The sequence below is a fragment of the Thunnus maccoyii genome, chromosome 13 (genome assembly GCF_910596095.1).
Source record: "Thunnus maccoyii chromosome 13, fThuMac1.1, whole genome shotgun sequence".
Taxonomy (NCBI): domain Eukaryota; kingdom Metazoa; phylum Chordata; class Actinopteri; order Scombriformes; family Scombridae; genus Thunnus; species Thunnus maccoyii.
The window spans coordinates 29,090,266-29,106,646 of NC_056545.1; the positions used below are offsets into that span (position 1 = coordinate 29,090,266).

Below are 16,381 nucleotides of genomic sequence, written 5' to 3' on the forward strand. Positions count from 1 at the left end.
GTGTCCACTCAACAAATGCTGTACATATATAATGTTGTGTAATATGATGTTTATATCATAATTACAAATTGGTTTGGGCAACAAAGTTTTGTCTATTATCAGTAGACATAAACGAGGCAAAACCGCACTAGTAAATAGTAAATAGTGATTATATCACATGCTTCTGATTAAGCACAAAAGAGAAAACCAGAAACTCCATTAATTTAGTATTGTGCTCCCATAATTTGGGGACTCAAGAGAGACAAATTAAAAACAGAATGGTCAGAATTGAAGCAGCACAGGCAGAGCTCTCCTGTCTTTTAGTCTCTAGTATGTGTCAAGCTCCAAAAAAACAATGAATCCTATATTTCCCATAATGCAACTCTACATTCATCCATCCAAACAAAAGCGCACAAAACATGTACTGAAATGTACAAGGTCTGACATAGTGAACCTATAGATGGGTACACACAAAAACAACACACTATACACAGACGCACAGATCGGCACACACAACCAAGAGTTTGTTGTTTTTCCCGTTATTACTGTTATTATTTTATAACTTTCCTTGTTTTTACACTAAATCAATGCATGTCATTAAAACAAGTTTTTGCCACAACAAGAAACTTTCATATGCTGTTAAAATGAGCAAAAGATAAGAGAAGACATGCGTGAGATGGGATACGGCGATAGTATCCCTCCATCCATTATCTCTTCCCTCTTACACTGTGCAGGGTTGCAGGGACAAGTCTCCAAAATGTGTTAGCCCTGTGTTAAAGTAGATACAGTATACGTAAAAGTATATGTGTAGGAAGTAGAACAACATGTGTGCTGAGGGTGGGGGTGGAGGAGTGGTGCTAGTGGATTCATACACTACTACTTACACTGAAACCTAAATAGTGACAGACAGAACCTGGGGTGCTAGATGAGTTCTGTAGAGAGAGGCCATGAACTGAATGCACATTTAAGCACACCGTCATTCATGCTTATAGTACATGCTGTCAGGAGGAGTGGGAGATGTCTGTTCACTGCACGGGCTGGTACCCAATTGTAGCCTGATTGTTAATAATCACAGATCCAAATTGACACCAAATCCGCACAATAATTACCAAAAACAATATGACTGCAGCCCACAGTCATAACACAGACAAACACACACCGGTCCAGATCTTGTTATATAATTATATTGTGATCAGTTATGATTGATCTATGCTACAGTGTCTTTTTAGGCATTGACTTTTTTCTTATTTTAACAACATATGAAAGTTTCTTTTTTTGGTAATAAACCAACTTATGTTAAAACGAGAAACATTTCTTGTTTTAATGAGATGTGTTGATTTTGCGCAACAATAAAGTTCCATGATATGACATTATATGTATATAGTATATATACACATAGTTTTGTTTGGTGTCTAGTAAAGAGAAGTAAATATTAAAAGGATCATGTTAAAATGATCCATTTTTCTAGTTATATTAAAAAACTGACCTTTTTTTGTGGCAGTGGCAGCCTTACATTATCGTATTCAAGAACAGCCAACCCCTATAAGTATTTTCTCAGTAGAATAACAACTGTCAATGATGTCAAATGATGTCAATGGCATTATTATGTAGAATTGCCTGTAAATATTTCCACCATGAGTTCTGGTGGCAGTGACCTGCCTTTAATGTTCCCTCCTGCAGGTGTCTCCACCTCTCAGACCCAGCAGGCCTACACCTCTCAGGTACTCCAGCCCGAAGAAGCTCTCTACCTCCGCAAGAAGAAGAAACGGCCCATCCTCCATGACCCATATACTCGCTTTTCAGCTCTGCTGTACCGCCGCCCACCACGGGAGGACCAGAAGGCTATTTTGGCTAGCATGGACAACATAGACCTAGACCATGCCACCCTCCTCTGAAAGCCCATGAGGACAAGGTCACATACGTGCTACACACCCCCATTCCAAAATAACACTAGCTACATCCCAGTTGGAAAAAAAAACAACACTATCAACTAAAGATGTTTGCAGTTTGTGATCTTTAAAGGGGAATAGCACTAAATTTCAGCATTCAGATTGGTATATTCTGTAGCACAGCCCTTGGTCAGTTCAATCTGCGTAAGTAAGCATTCTGCCATGTTGACAATCTGTGATGCCTACAAATGAACTTCAAAGAACCAGAAATAAGATAAATATCCAAAAAAACAATTTTTTTTTCAGTAAAAAAAGTACAGATGGTCTCTATTTACTGTGAGTAATACAGCAGCATTGGTAAAGTGACTGACATCACAGATTGAGGCTTTCCCTCTGAAAATGTTTGTTTTTACAACTACTGATTGGGATGGCCAAAGGCCTAAGAATGTCCTGCATATGCTTAAATCAAGTAGTATTCCCTTTAAAAAAAATATTGACTTCTAGCAATTCAAATCAGAGTTTTCCAAAGTTTTACTCCAGTGCAAAAAGATAGTCAAAAAGAGGCAATATTTGATTACCAACTCCCGTTTTTCCCATTTTATTTTAAAATCCCAATTTTCCTACTCCAGTATTACCGTTTTAATTTGAAAAGCTCCTCCAGGCTTGGGTCATGTTTCTTGTGCTGAGCCAATCCAAACCCCCGAAAAAGCCCTGCGGGTCTCCGTTTACAGCAGCACCTTCCACCAGATCCTCTCCGCCAGCAACGTCTCTTAATCTGCCGAGAAACTCGCCTCACAAATATGGCTGTTCTCACTTCCTACCAAGTATACCTCAGAGCACAGGACACGAGACCACACAACCACCGGGATCAGCCAGCAGAACAAACTAGCCTTTTTTTCATCTTTTTAGTCATTATGCTCCGCTCACATCTTTTGTAATGATGTGTTCTTGTTATTCATTCATATGCTGTATGTACTTCTTTCAAGTTTGTTAGATGAACAGACTTTGAGTTTGTTCCGTTTATTTATCTTTAGGATGATAATTCTGTCACAAAAAAATTCACATTTTTCTGCTCTGTTGTAAATGATCAAGATTTGGGCTTGTTGTTTAAGGAATTTTCTGACAAACAGAAACACAACCCCGGACTACTTTACTTTCTTCTATTGACTTTCACTATATGTAACTACTTATTCAATAGATGTCATTCAGCAGTGAATCACAGGGTTTCACCAGGAGCTGATGTTTGCAGCTCACACAATCTTCTAACAAACCATTAGGCACAATGAACAATGCTAAACTGATTACAAACTTTTTCAATCAGATTACATTAAGTGAGAAACGTGAAGAAAATCATTTGATCCAATATGAAGTCGTTTAATTGCTCCAATTAACCGCTCATCAACTCTGTCTTTAGCTTTTCATTTCTTCGAACAGTTTGCACTGGAGCAAAATCTTTCCATTTAGTTCCATACATTTGTGTCCGTTCCTTTACATCTTCTCCAGTTCTTCTACTTTAGGTAGTGTAGAGGGCTCCAAATCCTATTCAGAAAAATACTATAGTCATGCCAAAAACAATTCAATTTAAAAAAAAAAAAACATCCATACATAGTGGAGGATAGGATTGTGTGCCATAGTATATGATAGTATTTTTTCCTACATATTAGAGGGCATAGAGAACAATGGCTTTGTTTGGCCTTAATGGAGCTTCTGGTTGGTTGCCTGCTTCACTTGAGTCTAATTTTTATTTCTAATTATTTTTTTATTTGCAATTTGTGCACGCATATGTAGGTACCTGCCTCTTTTGTCCATTTTCTATTCATAGCCTTTGTATTTAGTCTCTTTATGTGCTTGCCATTTTAAAAATGAAAATGCTGAGCGCACAGCCATCCTTTAAGAGACACAGTATGTGGCATTGAAGGCAAATACAGTGAGCCAAAAGTTTATGTTTACCTTTCTTTTGAAAGATTCCAGTGATTGAGTTGATTAAATTTGCCTGTCGAACTGAAATGTGGATACTAAGGCGCTAAAATGATTTATTTATTTATTGGATGAATAGAGGAAGTGCCATAACATCAGAAACTATATCACATGTTACACACGCTGTAGCTGCGTCATATTTTAGAGTCAGAGGATGGGTGTATGATGTTACACTACAAGCTTTTGTTGCCGTTTTTTTTTTCAGTTTTGCTCAAAAGGTGCTCGGTTTCTTCAGAAGGTGTATTCACTTGCAGCATATCTTGGGCTCATAATACAACATGGAAGCAGTATCCATGCTCTGCTGACATGTGTTTGGAGTGGTATTGCTCATAGGTATGTTAATTGGTAATGTGCAGTTTTTATGTATTTATTTATTTATTGATGTATTTTTTTTTTTTTTTTTGATTGTGATTTTGAGCAAAGACTCTGTCGCAGCTTCAACTCCAACATAGTCTTCTGAAATAAGCCACATTTAAAGTGACTAAATTTGGTTGATTGATGAAGCTATTTCTACAGTCAACGCTGGCTAAAAGGGGAAGTATCAAGGTTTTAAAATGATTCTCTGACAACCGACCTCTCCTGTCATATTTGACTGAGAGAAGAAGAGATGTTCATTTTTCTCATTTACATCCATGCAGGGAATGCTTATCACTAAGTCTCTCGAGAGCGTTTTTCTAAAAAGTGTCCTGACTCTCGACCGTATCCAGCGTAGTGGAACAAAGTTAATTAAAGCATCGTACAGATGCATTTGGGTTGCTTTAGCAGTTTAAAAAGTGTTTTAGTAAATATGTTAGTGCCTTTATTTATGATGAATTATTCAACGTTGGAACATCTATATATATAATGCACCTCTTGTGGAAATTAAAATACAATCTGTAAAATGCAATGTTAACATCTGTAACTAAACTGAAACTACAATCTCTGTTTCCAAAGACAAACAAAGTCAGATGGAATAATTTCAGTGAGAATGAAGTGGCATGAAAATGCACATAGAAGACAATTCATTGACAAATCCACTATCAGCAAATAGCAGGATTGTATTCATTAGGGCTACTGCCCACTGATGTGAATGCTGTGGTATTTGAAGAACCATGCACACAATTTGTTTTGGCTTACTTAGATAAACTAGAAAGAAGAAAATAAGGATCCACCATGTGACACCAACACCGTTTTTAAATTCTTTGTAAGGCACTAAATGATCTTATGCTGACTGAAAAACATCAGTCAGAAGCCATGTCATCATGAGTGCTTTAGCAGTAGAGTCAGCCTAAGGTGCTAAGCAAACCATAAAGTAATGCTGTACTAATGCTAATTGCAAAAGCCACCTGCATTTTCATAATGGTATAATTGCTGTAACTTTTTATATAAAGAAAGGAGAAAAGACTATAAAAGTGGTTAGAAGGCGCTTGTTGGAGTGGTGGTTGGATTCAAAATCACACTGAAAGAGAAATATGGAGCTCCTCTTCCATAAAGGCCTTTACTATAACATACAGTGATATTTGAAAAACTGCAGGCACTTTTATGCATCATACTCTACAAGGAAAGTGTGTAATTGTGCCTTCTTGCTGTTAAATATCATTGTTTTTATGCTGTTTATAGGATGGTATTTTTTTTAAAAAGAGGAGTGCTTTACTTTCCTTTCAGAAGGACGTTTTGGTTTATTGAAAGTTTCACTTCTGATGTTTGTGTTGCTGTGGGTCCTCATAGCAGAGCTCCGTAGAGAATGAGCTGAATGAATGAAGACACTGGGTTTGTTTCGGTGAAAGACGTTCTAGGCCTGCATGATAGAGGGGACAGAAGTCATGGACTTTGGCTGTGTATGAACGGGCAGGGTAACACACTAAAGGGACAGTGTGATTACTATCAATTCACAATGAATTTCCCTGTTAGGACCTTCAGGACGATATTTACATTTATAAGAAATTAGCGAGATAGTACTTCCTTACTGATAGCAAAGCTGCTGAGTGGAGAAAAAACAATATCCATGATCCATATTAAGTAAAAAAAAATAAAAAAAAAAAGATTTAAATTCTATTGAAGAAATCACCACTTTTTACCAAGTATGTGGTTTTGGAATGTGATTAATATTGGATTAGTAGGACAGATGTTGAAAAGTCCTGCAACTTCCTTTAAAGAGTTTTAATTAAAACAAAACTAACTGTATTAACAATAATATTTGTAATTTGCATACCAACATATTGTCCCAGTATACATACATACATACCCATTGTCCTGTTTTTTGTTGAGAGATTAATTCTACAATTAATTACGTATATCACATCTGTGAAATCATAAACTGATGCCAACTTCACACTGAACATATTGCTCCATGTAAAAATCCTGCATTTAAAAAGAAACAACAGACAGATGTGGAAAAAGACCTAAAATATACAAAAGATTCTATATTGAAATTTGTAGATATAATAGGTCTATAATTACTACTGTAAAATAAGAAATTGCATATTTTATTAAAATTGGTTAATAATATGCATGCTGGTACAGAAATTAATATGAAATATATCCCCATTTTTTTATTTCAATATGGGAATTATTTTTCTGTAGATACTGCTGTGACTGTGTTCACAGAGCCAGGATATATTTTTCAAGTTAAAAGTGACGTCTCCCTCAGAGCACAGCAGAGGTCCGAGTCACCTCCGAAATTCTTTAGGGAAACCACATCGAAAATGATCAAAATAACTGAACCTGAAGCACTGAAATGTAAATTATTCTGTATATAGTGAAGGTTCAGTTATGGTTCATTTTTTTCTATGTTTTGGCTGAATGTAGAGAGAATGAATACCATGAAAACTTGAGTACACCGATTTAGAGGGAAAAACCCTGAAAACTCAAAGTCACAATAGAGCTCTTCAAACAAAGCGGCGGTGGTGGGGAAATTGTAGCTTTGTGTGACTGTGCCGTTCTTTCATCACCCAAGGGCTTTAATGAGACTTAAATGAAGTGAGGACAGTGTGAGACATCTAAACAAGGCTGAGGGTGAGAGTCACATCCACCCCGACATTAGAACTACTGTATACCTCTTTATGTGCCACTGAGAAATGTGTCCGTGTACATAGTGTATAGCGAAAGATAATTATTTGCATGGTATAAACATTTGAATGCTACTGACAAAACCGGGGTAATTTGCCACTACGGGAGCAAACATGCTGCAGCTGTTATGTGCGAGAAAAGTGTGGCAACAGTGATGTGTTTAATCCCAAACTTCTCAGCAAAAAGCCAATGAAAAAGCCTGAAAGATCAAAGTAAGTAGTAATGCTTTTAAACTGACTATAAAAAGCAGTGCACAGGACAAAAAAAAGAATGGACAACCAGTTCAGTAAACCACCTCCTATACCGGCAGACGTAATCCTAACGCTACGCTAAATCTGACTAGATTCTATTTGATTTACAGCGAGACTTATCATTCAAATTTTAAAATCGTTTGACCCTCAAGACACAGTGGCATTGAGATGCAATAAAAGCACATGCCGTGTAGTTAGACAAGTGCCGTGGATCTAAACATCCAGAATAGTTTCCAGATGATTTGGTTCTTAGGGCCAGGTAGATTAGCTCTTTACTACTTCCGTGACGTCTATCGATTGATATTTTTTATAGTCCATGTTAGCTACGAACCGTCGTCTGAAGTAAAAAGAAAAGAGTCGATTTAATGCTATATTTGTCAAATTGCAGTCTGGCTTGTGTTAAGTGCAGTACATAGATGTAAATTTTAGAATATGATTGATTCTTTGTGAAATACCTTAGCTCAGACTTTCCATGAATTATAAAGACAGTAGCTCTGCATTCACATATATAACATTTGCCCCTGATAGTGCTTCACATTTTCAGATATCATAAAGCTGAGAAGAAGTCATTTTTGTGGTGTCTGAAAAAAAAAGCATCACACTTTTTCTTTTTTTTTTTTTTTAAATCACATTAAAAATTTGTAAAGAAAATCTCAGTACTGTATCCCTCTGGACTCTCGGGCTGAGGAGAAGGAAGAGTCTGACGTCCTTCTCTGACTTTACCATGCATTAAGAGAGACTTATCACCGTATTGTTGACGTGTTGAAGAGGCTTTTATCTCATGCCAAGAGTGGAGAATCTCTGGTGCTAACACATGCCGCACAAGTACAAAAAAAAGTTTGTTGTTATTTACTATCGTTGTTGTTTGAAATGCACCTTTCTGCCCCCCCCCCCCCCCCCCCGAGCTCACTGCACCCTACACCGATAACTGCCATATCATTGTCCTTCTCTCCTCAAAAAAAAAAGGGGGAGAGGAAACAATTTGTTGAGCAAATTAGAGTTGAATCATATCATGTGATTTACTGTAAATAACAGACGTGTAGGTATTCTGACTCATGGTCAGGACTGCTCACGATATGATCTTTTTGGCCATGAACTGCAAATTGATACGGTGCGATGTAATGACATCACAATCCACTGCTACAGTCTACTAAATGATATCTCACAAGCCAGTAAACATCACAATTAGCTTTAAATGATGAGATAATATGTTAATCTATCAGATTCTTCTTGTGATTGTCAAGAACATCCTTTACAAGAAGAGGAGAAATTAAATACCTCTTCCAGGAAGTAAAGGCTGAATCACAGACAAATTGCAAAATAAACAAATATCACCTTTTGCTGAGCAGAGGGATTCATCGAGGCAGAGACTTTAATCCCAAACTTGAGACACAGCCGAGCTCGTTTAAAATCAGTCTTTGTGTAACGCAAAAGACTGCAGATACTTGCCATCAGTGTGTCCGTACAGCAACACAGAGGAAAGTATTGAGATCTTATAAATGTCCAAACTTGAGTGTACAATAAGGCATTACGGATTTGAGATTTTAAAAAAAAAAAGGTTTCCTTACACCTTGTATATAATATCTCAAATAAGCATACCTTGTCATATATATTTTTTTGTAGAAGAAAACACGATGCACATCGACTATACTAAAGACTGAGTGGGAACTGAGTAGTGTAGGGTCTGCTTCAGTGACACATTATAACATTATGGAACAGACCAAACGTCTATGTGAGTGATGGAAATCTTCTAAATGCTAGAAATTAGTTTAAGAATTTAATATTATAGAGCCAGGAAATATAGAGAAAAAAAAAATTATATATAAATACATATATATTGTCATGGAACCAAAATGGTAATGAGTATCTATATTTGGGGACAGTACTTGTTTTCAAGAATGTATAAGTCTATATTCTATTATTTTTATATCCATTTGTTGCTTTATATTGTAGCGATGCAAAGTCTTACACAAAGTAGAGAAAAATATGACGTCTGTCTGAGGTTTTTTCAGCTGTGTACAAAAACAAAAAGAGAATGGTGCACCCAAACGGCTGTCACTGTACTGTACATCTCACTGTCGATTACACAGACACTCTCAGAAAAAGGATACAGCAAACTAGTTTTTATAGCGACATCCGTTCTGTGTGAATAGCAAAAGTAATTGTTGAATTATTTGTGGGCCGGTCATCTTACCACACTGATCACTCGTGTTGTTTTTTTGGGATGTAGCTCCTCTTTAAGTCTACTATTTGTTTCCGGTCAGTTTACCAGGCTGGCTTCTGCAATCACACGTTCACATCTTTTTGAAAATATTTTTTTTAGCATGAAAGAATGGTGAGAATCTTTTTTTGTTTTTTTTTCCCTACTATGGTGCTCCCTTGCAATCTGTATCACAGCAGAGCACATCAATATAAATGTATATTCATCTGATTCACAAACTGTGCAAATAGAAATGTTTTACAGCGTATATTTACAGTATGTATGTAACAGACGCAGTGCTTCATGATGCTGCTTTGAACTGACATAAGGGGATCCAAATGTTTCGTTTTGGTTTTTTTTTTGTTATAAGCAGACGCATGTGCAAGTTAATGCGACGAACGTTCTCTTGCCTTTTTGCTCAGAAGAGGAGGGTGAGCATTGCAGCAGCTGCTAAAGTTACTCTAGACATTGGTGACATTCAATTCAGTGCTGTACATTGCCAAAAAAAAAAAAACACACACACACCATATACCTGTACATTCTGACAACTGGTGCTATTTAAAAACATCTGTGGTGCTTTTTTTTAAGTTAGTGATTTCCTTGCTTCAGACAAAATGTAGCTACACTATCCTGTACTGTACTGTAGGAATGCTGTTTGGCCGGTAAGTCGTCACTGGACCCGGTTCTGTGGTGTGTTTCAGGGAATACGCAGATCAGATAGGACTAACATTTTGAGCGGCAAATTTTAAAGCAAGGAAATTTAAAGAGAACATTCGTTTGAATACACCTGTCCATAATGACTTTTTTCTTGGGGTTGAGTTTACAACTTTCTCATTTCGTTTTAGTCGGAACTTCAACAGTGCTTCAAAGTCTAATGTAGAGGTGGTTGCAAATAGTATACACACATTGTGTTTGGTGCTGAGCCACGGTGAAAAGACGTTATATCCAAGTGATTCAGATGTGCTCGCCATGACCTTTGATACGGTATTCGTCATAGACATTTAAATCCATCTTAGTACCTGCTGGTCCCCTTGTATTGTGCGGCATAAGCAACATCAACACGGTGACAGGAAGGAGTGACATTAAGACTTCCATGCATCTCTTGAGTCAATAGAACAAACTCCAAACCCCACCACTAGATGGAGGTTGTTCCTTAGAAGGGACCTGCAGTGTTACTACAGTATGTTTGAAGACCAGAGCATTGAAATAATGTCTCTATAAAGATGAAAACTATTCTTTAAAAAAAAAAAAAAAAAGTTTGCTGCAAACACTCGACTCACCGTTTTGGAGCCTATACATGAAAACTTAATGTTTATGTACAAGTTTCATGAAGCTGATATCTTTGGGGGTTTTTTTCCCATCACAAAATGCAATACAAATGGAAGAAGAACAAACTGAACTCATTGTCTCCTCTTAACAGTTCAGTCTTCCTGTTTGAGTTACAGGCTTCATTTTTAATGGGGTTTTTTCTTATTATGACCTTCTGAAAACAAAAAAACATGTGAGTGTGTTCACTGTTAGTTACAAGAGTAGACAACTCAGTACCTCAAAATGTTTCTTCATGGAAAACTTTAATCCAGATATGTAACTATTCAGTTTTTTGTTGTTTTTTTTTTTTATGTTCACCATCTCTGAGAAGTCAGTGCTCATGATCGTCATGCTTTTTATATTTGTTGGCACAAACACTAACAAGAATGTATGGCTATTGTAATTCCTGCTCACCCCCACTCTTCCTAAAAATTGAAGCTTTCAAAGCAACTAAATTGAACTGTCAGTTTTTTGTATTTCAAATGTCTTGGTATGCTTGTTGTAGTTGTATATTCATAATGGTGTATATTACATCAGTTTTTATTTATTAAAATGTTTAAATTTTCTAAGATGATTTTTCATGTTATTGAGCAAAATGGTCCTCATCACTTGATGCACTACTAACATTTTAAGGTGTATAATTATTTTCAGCACAATCAACACTATGCCTGTGTACTGTGTACTTTTGCAAGTATTTTTCCTTCTGTTCCAGACAACTACTGCTTTCCATTCATTTCATATTTGTACATATAAAAATAAATCAGCAGACTGCATTTTCTCATGAGAATAATGTAATGAATGGAAACCAGTGGATGTCTGAAAGATGGGAAACACACACACACAGGTTTACTTACGTCACTTTTGGATTATTTACATAGACTTACATTCATTTCCTGGAGACTTACCCTAACCATAAGCACTACTTGCCTAAACCTAACCCTTGCCCTAACCTTAACCACTGACCCAAAACATGGGGACATGGCTTTTGTCCCGATTGGCACAAGCTGTCCCTAATCAACGAAAAAGCAACATCATGATCTACAAAATAGTTCATTTAAAGTAATGTCAATCAACATTTAGATTAGTGAAAAGTTAGCTGAAAACAAACGATAGTTACATGATTTCAATGCTGCTTCAATAATGCTACAAGATTAGAGTCAGATTCAGGAAATGTTCATGACTTTTACCATTGAACTTCCATTTCCTCATCACATCAGAATAGATACACATCAACATGGTGTTAATGAAACATTTTTGAACTAGGTCCATTACTAAGCTAACACCCTGAGACATGGCCTGTGGTAATGTCTGTCATCAGTCCACCACTTTGGTCCTGACTGAAATATCCACAATATGGATTGCAGACATTTAAGACTACTACTTATTATGACGACCCCCTGATATCTGGCGCCATCATCAGGTCAAAGTTTTAATTTGTCTAATAGTTTAGACAGATCACGTGATAATTAACAAAATACTAAACTATAGTGGTGAACATGGTTAACATGCTAAACCTGCCAAACATGGTTAACATGCTAAAACCTGTGAGGCTCTACTTGTCTCCAAGTACAACCTCACAGAGCTGCTAGCATGCTTGTTTGCAGTGATAATGTACTAATGTTGGTATCAAAGGAAAAAGTTTAGCTGGCTCTCATAAAAAAAGGGAAACAGGCATTTCATCAAAAGATGATGAGTTATTTAGTTTAGTTACTTTTATGGTATATACCATACTTGCATGTTATATAACAGTATATATATTTAGCCTACTATATTTCTGGTCTACAGTAAGCTTATACAGAGTTTAATCAAAATCCATCACTAAAGTCTGGAATATCTGTTGGGACAACTGTGGCTCATTGAAATGGTATCTCCTTAAACCTCATCAGTGATGATAATGCATGCAGGGAAAAAAAGAAAAAATTCCCCCAATGTCTACAAATATCTCCTGTGTCTTTGAGCATTTGACTGAATCCCTGCCAGCTTCAGGCTTCTGTAACTGAGTCTCATCTCTCTGTAGTTCAGGGTGAAGTAGGTAGCAGCAACCTTTGGCAATCAGTCACTCAACACTTAGGTCAAAATTGGTTTGAAGGAAGTATGCAATCAGTACTCTAGATGATGCAATGTCCTTTCATGGTGAGATGAGACATCTGAACATTAATAAGCAAGTCCTTATGCTGCACTGCAGTGTATACTGGTTATTACAAAGTGTTGCAAATGTGGCTGGCCACTGTAGTCTGCAAAGTCAGGAGCTCACCAAGTGAATGTAGAGGGTAAGTAACTTTCATTACATGTGCATCATCACTAGTGAAGCTGTACTGTAAGCTGTAGCACACTATTAGTGGCTAACTGCAAGCATGGATGATCATATTCTCAAAGTTCTCCTTTGGTTTTATTGACTCAAAGTGATGGTTAATGGACATTGACACAGTGCAGGCTGTCAAAGCTGAAACTAGGCTACAAAAAGGAGGTAAATACTCCACAGCAAATGGCTATCTAATATTTGTGTTGAAGGTCAAATATACAGTCTTTACATTTCAACCTTTGAAAGGCTTTTACTGGTCTAGTTCTATTAAAAACTATTTTATTTATAAGAAAATAGTATGCATATATTTTATCTTTAAAGACAAAAAAGCAACATACCTTCGTCAGGGCAGACATTCTGACATGTCAAACACAGGTGTAACCAATATTAGGTGTTCTGGCTCCAGGACTCCAGTATTGTGCATGCCAGAGCCATCGTTAATTAACAGAATTAATTACACCTGTGCTTAACTTTAATGTTGCAAAAATAAATCTGCCATAAAAAAGCTATACATGCATTAAAAAAAGCTTTGTGGCATGAAAATATGTGAACATTAAAAGCTGGTTGAATACTTGGCTGCCTAACTGAGGAGCATATTGAAATGGAAATGATTGTGTAATAGATTAAAAACCCGCCCTGCTCCTTCTGCTGCTGTCTGACTCAGATCTGCTCATCATAAGAATGAAAATTCTTTCACATGTACTTCTACTTCTTGGAGCCCATCTTCATAGACCCCCCCATGCAGCATGAGCATCAAGATGACCAGGAGGAGCAAGGATGAGGGTTGCACCAAAGCATACACTCCATCATACCATTGATTTAGGTATTAAGGAATTATTACATTTTTCTACTCTTCACACACACATTAGTAGGTATATTTAGTTGGCAATCAAAAACATGGCATATGAAAGGCAGCCACTGTGTCATGAAAGGGTTACCATTAATACCAACAATTTGTATCAGTTTGTGTAAAATTTTGACTTGTCAGAGGAAAAGCACAAGTGGAAATAAAAACATGTGATGGCTCTGTTCCTGTGGCCCAGTAATCCCAGTAAGAGACTGTTTTCACAGCAGACATTTTGACTTGTAATAGCAGTAAAAACACAGGTGGAACTGATAGCATTAACAATACCCCAGTAGAAATGTCCAAAGAAGCCATGCTGGTGAACCATCATGCTTTATGAATATGGAAAAACTAAATGGGATTCAGCCATCATTAATGTTATTAATGTTTCCTGCTTTGACATGTTGATGTGTCAAAATGTCTGCAGGGCCCTGGCATTTACTGACTCACAGGAATGATTTTCTGGGACACTTAAATGGAGTGCAGCTATCATGAATGTTATTAATTACACCTGTGCTTTACCTACCATGACTAAAATATCTTCACTTAAAAAGTTCTATCTTTAAGACCTGAAAAATACAAATTCAACTTATATCATATATGATGACAAGATACACATGACCTAATATATTACTGCCCAGCTCTAACTTAAAGGACCTCTCACAGTTTTGGGCCATATTGAAAGTACAGTATGCAGCATTCTGAAACTGAGCAAGCATGTGCTACTTAAATTTGAATTTAACATATGTTGTACAATGTTGTATTTTGTTGATTACCCATTTATTTATTTGCACACTGGCATTAAAATATTTGTGCTATAGTGAAAATGTTAAGTTTATCCTTAAATGAATGGAATTAATGATAATTGTCTGCGCAATATCCTTGGTAGGACTTTGACAGACATTGTTTACATTTAGTATAATCTCATGGTTACTTTCCAGTGTAGCAGTGGTCTCACCCTCCAGACCAGCGGCTCTTTCTCTCGCGAGATCAGTCGTTGCTTAGCAACTCACGTCAACAATTCTATTGACAAAACTAACACCAATGCTACGCTAGCTCTAAAGACTCACTTATTTTACATTTAATTTTTGATTCATATAATGGAGGTAAGTCCTTTAGTTTGGTCTCATAAAAGTTAACAACTTAACGTTGACTTATACAGTATATTCATTTAAAATAACGCTGGTTAAAGTTATTGTCAGTAAAATACGTTCAAAGTCGTCGAAAATTTGCAAATTTGACGTCTATTAGACCGTGTGGAAAGTGAACTGTAGCAAGTTCGCTAATACTCTGCAAATATGTATTGGCTTTACCGTAATGTAAGGTATATGTTCAAATAAAGTCAACACTTTAAAATGATTTTTTTAAAGTAAGTAAGTCAAAGTTAAAATAAAAAAAAGATAATTTCAACTGTGATAACTTTCACATACCATAAGTTACGTACCTGTGTAATTTGTTTTGTGCAGCCTATCTGTGGACTGGAACCTCTCTTTTCATCAGGACAGGAGCCAAGTTTAGCCTGTTAAACTCACTCTCAACCTTCACAAATTGTCACTTGTAGTCTGTGTCTCTGCTGTACTTACAGAAACCAGGACCAGCAGGAGATGACACGTTTGAGTCCTTGGAGGAGTTCCAGATGGTCCTCAATGAGCTTGTTGGGGATAAGAGCATGGACCAGATCCGGGTGGAGTATGAGAAACTCATTCATGCACTGAAGAAATCCCGGGAGAATGAGAGGAGGCTAATGTCCAAATGCAGGGAGCTGAATGCAGAGATTGTGTCCACCTCAACCAAAGTCTCAGCTGCCCTGAAGCTGTCCCAGGAAGATGAGACAACAATTACTTCACTAAAGAGGGTATACTGCCAAATTATAAGAGGTTACAGTATTGTGTGGCACATCTTTTTATTTATTTAGCTATTTAGAGTTTGTATGGCTTGATGTAGCACAATTCCAAGCATGGGTATTAGACTTGGGTTTGTGTAAAGTTAAATACCAGAAATGCAAGTTGATTGTGTAGCTAAAACCACACCACCTGTAGACTGAACTGTATTTTATTATATTTAGATGATGTTTGACAATTTTTCCCTTCAAGATTCATCATTCCATTAACAGACTTTTGCTGTAATGTTCCTGTGCTTACACTGTAGGAGCTGGATAAAGCCTGGAAAATGGTTGATGCTGCTCATGATAAAGAGAAAAAGGACAAAGAGACCATCGGGAATTTAAAAGAAGAAGTTGCCAACCTAACAAAAATGGCTGAACAACAAACTGGCCTCTATATGGACCAAAGGCAGAGGTGACACATTTGTCCCCCCCATGCTCTCCATAATTTACTGTGTATATTGGTAAAATGAAAGGGACCAACTGTGATGTGTATTTTCAGCGATCTACTAAAAATGAATGAGGAGGTGACCAAGGAGAGGGACCAGCTGCTGACAACAGTGGAGAGTCTGAGAGAAAAACTGAACAAGGTCATCGCAACCCAGCAGGAGGTAGAGGCCCAAAAGGAGAGTGCTCTAGAGAATATCTCTCAGGTAAATGTGGATCAAACTCTCATTGACAGAAAACAGACTTCTAATGTA

The 16,381-nt window shown here is 36.9% G+C and overlaps 2 protein-coding genes across 14 annotated transcripts in view; both read left to right on the top strand.

Moving 5' to 3' along the window:
• The window catches only part of LOC121910731 (protein turtle homolog B-like), a 155,339-nt gene extending 147,308 nt beyond the window's left edge, over nucleotides 1-8,031 (top strand). For all 4 annotated transcript variants that reach the window (XM_042432032.1, XM_042432030.1, XM_042432031.1 and 1 more), the window contains exon 20: nucleotides 1,660-8,031. In XM_042432032.1, coding sequence (XP_042287966.1) covers nucleotides 1,660-1,874 — 215 coding nt within the window. In that variant the 3' untranslated portion in view covers nucleotides 1,875-8,031. The remainder of the gene's footprint in view (nucleotides 1-1,659) is intronic.
• Nucleotides 8,032-14,814: 6,783 nt separating this feature from the next.
• fez1 (fasciculation and elongation protein zeta 1 (zygin I)) overlaps nucleotides 14,815-16,381 on the top strand; it is a 34,411-nt gene continuing 32,844 nt past the window's right edge. For all 10 annotated transcript variants that reach the window (XM_042431055.1, XM_042431056.1, XM_042431057.1 and 7 more), the window contains exons 1-4: nucleotides 14,815-14,904; nucleotides 15,384-15,653; nucleotides 15,947-16,095; nucleotides 16,183-16,333. In XM_042431055.1, coding sequence (XP_042286989.1) covers nucleotides 14,899-14,904; nucleotides 15,384-15,653; nucleotides 15,947-16,095; nucleotides 16,183-16,333 — 576 coding nt within the window. In that variant the 5' untranslated portion in view covers nucleotides 14,815-14,898. The remainder of the gene's footprint in view (nucleotides 14,905-15,383; nucleotides 15,654-15,946; nucleotides 16,096-16,182; nucleotides 16,334-16,381) is intronic.